Below are 8,987 nucleotides of genomic sequence, written 5' to 3' on the forward strand. Positions count from 1 at the left end.
ACAGTGAGAACAATTAACCAGTGGAACAACCTGCCTCCAGAAGCGGTGAATGCTCCAACACTGGAAGTTTTTAAGAAGAGACTGGACAGCCATTTGTCCGAAATGGTATAGGGTTTCCTGCCTGAGCAGGGGGTTGGACTAGATGACCTTCAAGGTCCCTTCCAACTTTACTATTATTATTATTATTATTATTATTAACAACCCAAGAGACGACTCTACACATGGACATCACCAGACAGTCAACATAGAAATCAGATTGACTATGTGCTCTGCAGCCAAAGATGGAGAAGCTCTATACAGTCAGTAAAAACAAGACCAGGAGCTGACTGTGGCTCAGATCATGAGCTTCTTGTGGCAAAATTTAGGCTTAAATTGAAGAAAGTAGGGGAAAGCACTAGGCCACTCAGGTATGAACTAAATCATATTCCTGATGAATATACAATAGAGGTGACAAATAGATTTAAGGAATTAGATCTGATAGACAGAGTGCCTGAAAAACTATGGACGGACGTTTGCAACATTGTACAAGAGGTAGCAACTAAAACCATCCCAAAGAAAAAGAAATGCAAGAAAGCAAAATGGCTGTCTGAGGAAGCTTTGCAAATAGCTGAGGAAAGAAGGGAAGCGAAAGGCAAAGGAGAAAGAGAACGATACACCCAATTGAATGCAGAATTCCAGAGAATAGCTAGAGGAGATAAGAATGCTCTCTTAAATGAACAGTGCAAAGAAATAGAAGAAAACAACAGAATAGGGAGGACCAGAGATCTCTTCAAGAAAATTAGAGATATGAAGGGAACGTTTCATGCAAAGATGGGCATGATAAAGGACCAAAATGGCAGGGACCTAACAGAGGCTGAAGAGATTAAGAAGAGGTGGCAAAACTACACAGAAGAACTATACAAGAACGAGCTTAACGTCCCAGATAACCACGATGGGGTGGTCACTGACCTTGAGCCAGACATCCTAGAATGTGAAGTGAAATGGGCCTTAGGAAATCTGAGCAACAACAAAGCTAGTGGAGGTGACAGTATTCCAGCTGAGCTATTCAAAATCTTAAAAGATGATGCAGTAAAAGTGCTACACTCAATTTGCCAGCAAATTTGGAAAACTCAACAGTGGCCACAGGATTGGAAAAGGTCAGTTTACATTCNTGCAAGGCGTTCAAACCAGTCAGTCCTAGAAGAGATCAACCCCGACTGCTCTTTAGAAGGCCAGATCCTGAAGTTGAAACTCAAATACTTTGGCCACCTAATGAGAAGGAAGGACTCACTGGAGAAGAGCCTAATGCTGGGAAAGATTGAGGGCAATAGAAGAAGGGGACGACAGAGAATGAGGTGGCTGGATGGAGTCTCTGAAGCAGTAGGCGTGAACTTAAATGGACTCCAGAAGATGGTAGAGGACAGGAAGACCTGGAGGAACGTTGTCCATGGGGTCGCGATGGGTCGGACACGACTTCGCAATTAACAACAATGGCTTGTAAATTGTTTTAGAATCCCAGCTAATTGTAGCTTAGTTAACAGACCTTGATTTAGCCTCATGTGTGAACCCAAGCATTAAAGCAACAGGGATGCCCAGCATAAGCTTTCATTGAGTGCCAGATCATCAGCCTGGGAATTTGTGTTGAGCCTCAGAAGTGAAGTCAATTTAGTCTTTTTATGTGAATTCACTTTTTGTTACATACACAGTATAAACAAAGTGAAGGAAGAAGAATTATTTTGATGCAGCTGCTCTTAAACAATTGAGTGCCAATAATCTTGGTTGATGGACCAAACCAAGTTAGCCCTGAGGCGTCTCTCAGTTCAGGTGGTGCAATTCCTCCTTGACACTAAGAAATTAATATCTACTATCTCAAATCCATATTTACCTTAAAATGTGGAAGCAATTTTTGCCTCCTGATCTTCCTGTCTTGTTCCATTTTTTTTACTGTTTCCCTTTTGAAGCAAGAGGATAAATTTATTCAGTTCAAGAAATGGGAAGGTAGAAGATTTTTCTAGAACTGGAGATTTAATTATAGATGGAAAATGTATTACTTCTGAATATACTTTCAGAAGGACCATCACATATACTAACTTGGTTTTAAATGAATGGAGCTCAGTCATTTGAAGGGAACTGATGCAGTATGATTATTGGCAATATTTGGCCAATGGTGTATATCATTTAATATGAAAAGTAATACCGTTGTTATATAAAATTCTTATATTAAGCCCAAGTTATCATAAAATTTTTAAACTTTCACTTGATAAAGCTCATTGAAATTCTTTAAGACCTGAAGCTTAAAGACTTTTAAAGCTCTTTGCAGGCTCTGAAAATAATCTTATTCCACTCAAAGTCCATCTCTTGGTAAGATTGTTAGAAAATTGCTCCTAATTATACCAATGTATGTGTAAGGACCCACCCCGCTTTGCATCTTAGAAGACAGAACTCTTGGAATATTTCTTCCAACAGGCATCTTTATTAAGAGAAAACTGGTTGCAGGCTTTCTAGACAGGACTTGGGGTCCAAGCTCTCCCATTCAAGGTTTTAAGGGATCCCCCAGTAGCCCCACCCCATCACCCCCTTTCTTCCAGCGACAGTTCCAGGCGTTGCATTCCCACCCCCTTTTCCTCACTGCTGGGAGGAGAGACTTCAGAAAGGATTACATGAAACAATTACCGGGGTTAACAATAACAATCAGGAAAACCACCATAGGTGTAGGTCAGGGAAACTTCATATGACTTCCTTCACTCCCGGTATTTCGGGGAAACAAGTGGGGGAAGGGAAGTAGCATACTGTCTTAGGTCTCTTCCGTCTTTACCCCAAAAGGTATCAACTATACTAGAGATGAAATATAATTGGATTCTGACAGTATGCCAGTGTCCTGATAACTGATTATTTGGTTAAATTTTTTTGAAGTACTTGGGAAATTCAAGAGTGAGGGGTCCTTTGTGCTCTCCAAGCTTGGTTGTTTTCAAACAGGGAACACCAAGGACCCCTCATTTCAACCCTGAGCTACAAATATTCTCCTTTATTGGTAAATTCAACAGTCTTTCATTCTGTGCATTCAAAATACATCTTTATAAGTAACGCTGGGTAGGGCTTGTTGCTCATAACAATGAGCCAAGTATTCCAGAATTTCTAATTCTTGTTCCTCAAAGGGAGTAGTACTTTCAGGTCACGCTTTTGAAGCAACAGTTGAAGGAGGTCCTTGGATTTTACTTTTTTCCTTGTTTAGATGTCCATGTGAGGGGGGGGGCTATTGGCGGACATCTTCCAGTGAGGAAAGCATGCAGGGAATGCCAACTGTGGTGCTGTCCCTGAAAGAGGGTGCTGAAAGACACCAGCAAACACAGATACTGGAAACTTCTGCCTCTCTCTGACATTTGCAATGTTTCTTCTTAGTGCTGGGCACGATGCCCGGGCATGAGTCTTCCTACCTGTAGGAGCCTGGAACTCTGTCTTAGGAAGCAAATTTTTGTCCCCACCTCTTTCAACTTAGTAAATGGTTCAGTCCAGGTAGGATGTATGTATTTGTGTGTTTGTTTTATTAAATCTATATGCTGCCCATCTCGCTATCAGGAGTGACTTTTAGCCCAATGAGCATGGACAATGATTGAGGAGTTCTGAGCAAGTTAGGGTTTTAAAGGGAATCATGTGAAATTATCTCTCTCTCCCTCTCTCACTTGATAAAAGGGATGGATGGATGGATGGTAGAGAAAGATCAACGATATATGAAAGGGATGGCCTGCCTAATTTGAAAATGATTCATCTTTGTGCTTTCCTTGTGCCAGATGTGGACAGGTTTTAGCTCAAGGAAATGAATGTCCCACTATCGATAAAGCAACTAAGACCATGGGAAACTGGCAGACGGCCCTCCCTCGCTGTTTCATGCCCCCCAAACTCAACCTATTCCACATCTCTTAACTGAACATTCCAACTAAGGTGGGCACCAAATAAATTTAATAAATAAATCTACTTGGGGGGAGAGATGGAGTATCTACTGTAAATTAAGAAGCATTTTCAGATCCTGCATCTAATGTCCTTACTATTGTCAGCTGGAAGGCTAAAATTCAAAGAATCCAGGGAAACTTGCAGTAAGTTATTGCCTTCCAAAACTGGCATGCTATCAGGTCCTTCAAAAGTATCTCCCTTTCACCCAGTGCAGAATTTCACTCTCTATATCTGGATTTCATGAAAGAAACTCTAATCATACTTCCAGCTCTTGTTCTTCGGGCTAATGAAACAAAAGCTCTAGGAATTCCAGCTCAAACCTAATCTCTTTCTTTAATGTATAATGGATTTTTTTCCCCTTAAAAATGATCATTTCAGCTTCTGTTCATTTCGTGAGGAGACCTGCAGATAATTCTCAGCAGGCCATCTTTGATTTGTTGGTTCGGTTTGAAGATACCCCTGCCCCCATATTGTGCAGTACATTCTAGTCCAATGAGGGGAAAAACTGAAAGTTACCTTAGAAGTTTTGCAAGAATTAGAAAACCTACTTTTTAAAAATGGCAAACCAGAAGTACTGTAAATGTTACTTAGGGGAAAGGTCAAGGTTATAGGAAGCTCATTCTGAAATAAATTTCATTGGGTTATGGCATTTTACTTCCAGGAATGTCTCTATAAGGTCACAATTTTAATATAGATTTTCACATTTATAGCTACTTATATATTTAACACCAGTCAGGTGACACATCATAGTTTGATGATCATTAGATTCACATTTGGATAACAAGCAGAAGCCCCATGTTCACCCCAATGTTTCTCTTCAACTAAGCTTTGTCTTTTGTCTAAAAGAAATGGTGACATGGGATTTCCAGAAAACAGGCTTTATAACTTATTACAAACATAATTAAGTGGCAGATTCAAGGATATGGGCTCTTGTTCTCCTGCCTCCAGTGTTTCTTTGATCCTCCAAGGTGTTTAAAGAAATGAGGGCCAAATGACAGCAAGTGGTTGCCTGGTCTAGTGGTTAAGGCACCAGGCTAGACACCAGGAAGCGGCGAGCTCTAGTCTTGCCTTAGCCATGAAAGCTGGCTAGGTGACTTTGGGTCAGTCCCTCTCCCTCAACCCAACCCACCTCACCTCACAGGGTTCTCGTGGGGAAGACAGGAGCAGGAAGAAGTATTAGGTATGTTCACTGCCTTGAGTTATTTATAATAAGAACTGAATTAAAACTAACAGACTAGGAATGAATAGCGAGTGGGCTGTGCCTTCTCCGAGGCCCACCCCCACCACCGTAATTTTCATAGCTGATGGTTCTTCCAGAGGAATCTCTGTAGCAAACCCGTCTCCTGTCTCCCCACAGAGGAAATGTTCTTTCTTTTATGGGGCTTTCCACAGCAAATATTTCCGCCACGGGTTGCCCAGAATAGATCAACTCTGCAACCGGGCTGCACTGCTGGGTCTGAGCTCCCTCTTCCGTCGAGTTTCACAAGCACCTTAATAGGGCCGGATGGCCGAGTTTCTTTCCGAGCAGAGAAGTTTTAGGAAGGAGCGTTAGCAACGCTGGAATAAAACGCCGCGTCGTTTTGAAGGTCTTTTGAAGGCGGCCGTTGGTGGCGGAGCTGCCCGACCTGCCAGCCTCGCCTCCTTCTGGCCGCGGCCAGACTGGGGGGCGGACACGAGGCTCCTCCGCTCGGCTCACGGGGGGGAAGCGGGGAAGGCGCTGGGAGCCGGGCGGAAACCCTGCACGGAGCCGGGGGTCCGGACCCGCCGGGCCCCGAGCAAAGACGCGGGTCGGGCTGCCCCGATTCCGCCGCGGGGCTCCGCCGGTGCCCACTCAAGGGATCGGCTCGGGACTTGCGCATCCGGGCTCTCAACTCCGGCCCTGGAGCAGATCCCAAGGGCAGCGGATTCTGGGTCCAGGAACTCCGCCCTCTTCGGGGACGACCTGGCTGCGGAGCATGGGCATGGTCGTCTCACCGCTGCGGCCGCGAAGGCGCCGAGACTCCCGTGCCTTCCTGACCCAGCCCGAGAGAGGGGCTGCTGGGGGGGGTGTGCGAGGAGCATCGGGACATTCGCCTCCCACCCGGACCTCTCCCCTTGGTGGGCGCCTCGGTGCGCTCGGCTCCTGCCCGGGAAGGAACCAGGCGCTCTGCACATGCTCAGCCGACGTCTTGCATGCCACCCTCCGGTGCGCGCCGCCAATCGACCGCACCGGTAAGCCCTGCGTTCCCACATCCATCGGACTACAAAGCCCATCCCTCCCAACCGGCAACGCATGGAACCCGCCAGGCTCTCCGGCAGTCCGGCAGCGAGTCCGGAACGCGCAGGCGTTCTCTCTCTCTCTCTCTCTCCCTCCTTCCGTCTTCCGATTGGCTAAGCCAGGCTTCTAAGGGGCGGGCCGCGCCTGGCTGTCACTTTCACTGAAGCAGCTCCGCCCCCCCCTCCCTCCCTCCCTCCCGCTCCTCGTTGGCCTCGCGCTCCCCGGGCGGCGCAGGCGCGCTGAGCAGGTGGGAAGGCCGTCGCCGCCGCTGGCGGCGTCGCGTGTCCATGACGTCACCCCATGGCCGCCCTGCTCTGCCGCCAGTAGAGGCCTTGTCGCGCGCCCCGCCGCCTCCCGGAGCCGCCTCCCCGCTCCCCCCCGACCCCCTCCCGCTCGGCCAGGTGAGGAGCGGCGGGCCCCGCCTACGGGCCGCGGGGGCCGGGGCTGCCGGGGCCGCGTGGGGCCTGCAGGGAAGGCGCCGGGGGCGTCGCTGGTTGTCGCTTCGCTGCTCCTCCGGGGAGGCCCGGCCTGACGCCTGAGCCCCGGACCAACGAGCGGGCTGCGGCCTCCGCGCCCCGGCGCCCTCAGAGCGATCTTCTGGGGCACACGCGAGCAGCAGGACTACAACTCCCATCCTGTGCAGCCCGCCAGGCCGGATGGGCTCGGGGCTTGGCCTGATCCCCCGAAGGGGAGGGCCGGGGGCAACCTTTGCCCTGGGGGGGCTGCAGTCTCGGCCTGCACGCTCCCGTCCTCCTTGGCCGGGGTGGGGGGGGTCCCTGTTTTGACCCGTCTGGAAAGGGGGTGAGCGATGCTGGAACTGTGGTCCCTTCCAACGTCTGTGGGGTTATATCCCATCATCCCCTGCTGGTAGTAAGGTGGACGGTTGTGTTGACGGGGTGATGGGATGGATTCTTAGCTTGGCTGCAGGAGGGGAGTCTCTATCTCCCTCTTCACTTTAACTTTGGATGGGCTCATTTATAGACAGATTGCTTCGTTTGTGGTCACAAAGGGACAATTTCTGTTTAAAAATTAAAATCTTGTCAGGAAATAATTGTCAATGAATGATTTATGAATGGCTTTGACTTACTTCAGCCTTAGATGCTACAAAGCAGCTCTTCTTTGAGAATCTCATCCATGCTCTTTTATTCCTGTGGGCCAGCATTTAAATATGGGATGGTGAAGGGTATTGCAAGCTAAAAATGTTGACATGACAGCTTAACAATCTGTACTTAAGAAGCAGCTATGAATCAACTGTTGTCCTTTATTTATCTGAGCCTTTTCTCTGTTGCAGACTAGTGGGTCCTGATGGATGTTTCTGAAACACTTGAGCAAACCCCCCACTCTCCCAGTGAGAAAGACGAAGAGGAGGATGACCACCAGCCCTCTGATGACGAAATCCTGAAAGGGAGTAGTTCAGAGCAGGATGGGGAGGAAGGACAGGGTGCCTGCTTGGGGAAAGGGGCAGACAGGGTAACTAGAACATTGAGCCATGGGGAGGAGGAAGGCCTTCCCTCAGAGGAAGAGGAGCACTTAAGCACCAAGTCTCCGGACTCTGATCGTAATGATCAAAGCCAACCACTCAAGTCCTCCCTGCGCGTTGAGCAAGAGGAAGAGGGGGCAAATGACCTGGGTGATGAAGCTTCCTCAGTCATTCGGGAACTGGACGAGCATGAACTGGACTATGATGAGGAGGTTCCCGAGGAGCCTAGCACTGTTCCTGCAGACGATGAGGCTGACAAAGCTGTGGGGGAGGAGGAGGAGGAAGAGGAAGAAAAGGGAGATGAGCCTCCAGGAGATGAAAAACAGCCTACCCCCAAAAGCAACAATGAGAAGGATGGGCAGGAGCCTCCCAAGGAGAAGAAGAAGGAAGAAGATGGAGAAATTGATGATGGCGAGATTGATGTAAGTTCATCTCCTTTCTGCAGTCTCGGGATTGTCCCCCGCACCAAGGGTGTCCCTGGGAGAAAGCAGGTCCCCACAACCCTTTGTAATACAGAAAGGTCAATAAAGGGCTGTTTTCTCACCCTCCAGTGAATAGGTTTCAACTGCTAAACTTTCCACAGTGTGACCATTGCCAAGAATTGGGAAGCTGTTCTGATTCTTCGGTATTTAGGAAAATTTGCGCTCAGAATCCTGGGAGCAGTTGCTGAATCTCCGCATCATTTTCTGTCACTGTACTGGCCAAGCTTAAGCCCCTGATGGCAGTGGAAACATCTGTCATTCCATAGACATCCAGCTTGGCAAGTGCCCTTGGTCTGGATTGGAAAGGGGTGGTTATAAGAGTCCTGTAGACACCCAGATAACATCTGAGGCTGCAAAGCAGCATTTGTGTTCCTGTTGTGATGAATGCTTGAAGTAGGAAGTGACAAGGAAGCTAAGTGCAGATGAGCTGAAACAGCTGGGAAGCTCTGAACCACAGGTTTTCCTGCCGGATGATAATATCTGTGTTAGATATCAGCTTGTTCAGAAGTCAGAAAGTTTCTTCTGACAGTATGATTCCCTCTGAAAGTGCTTAAGGAAAGCATGACTTTTGTTGACATCTTTGATTGTTGCAGGGGTTGAGTGAGAGGGAATAGAGGGAAGATTCTGAGCTAAATTATTTATTTTATTTATTTATTTATTTATTTATTATTTGGATTTTTATCCCGCCCTTCTCCTTACGGACTCAGGGCGGCTGACAGCCTGGTAAAACAAATACAGAGATAAAAATACCCACTTTAAAACCTAATTAAAATGAAATATTTGATATGGCCTGTGTCAATTTAAAATTATTCTTAAAACCCCACTAAAAATTCCCCCTAGG

General features: G+C 47.6%; 1 protein-coding gene across 1 annotated transcript in view; it reads left to right on the forward strand.

Moving 5' to 3' along the window:
- Positions 1 to 7,489: 7,489 nt before the first annotated feature.
- Positions 7,490 to 8,987, forward strand: part of ZC3H18 (zinc finger CCCH-type containing 18) — a 27,820-nt gene continuing 26,322 nt past the window's right edge. The window contains exon 1 of the mRNA XM_029283238.1: positions 7,490 to 8,086. Within this exon, the coding sequence (XP_029139071.1) occupies positions 7,490 to 8,086 (597 nt within the window). The remainder of the gene's footprint in view (positions 8,087 to 8,987) is intronic.

This window comes from Protobothrops mucrosquamatus, unplaced genomic scaffold (assembly GCF_001527695.2).
Source record: "Protobothrops mucrosquamatus isolate PMUCROS unplaced genomic scaffold, P.Mucros_1.0 scaffold41, whole genome shotgun sequence".
In the NCBI taxonomy this organism is placed as follows: Eukaryota; Metazoa; Chordata; class Lepidosauria; order Squamata; family Viperidae; genus Protobothrops; species Protobothrops mucrosquamatus.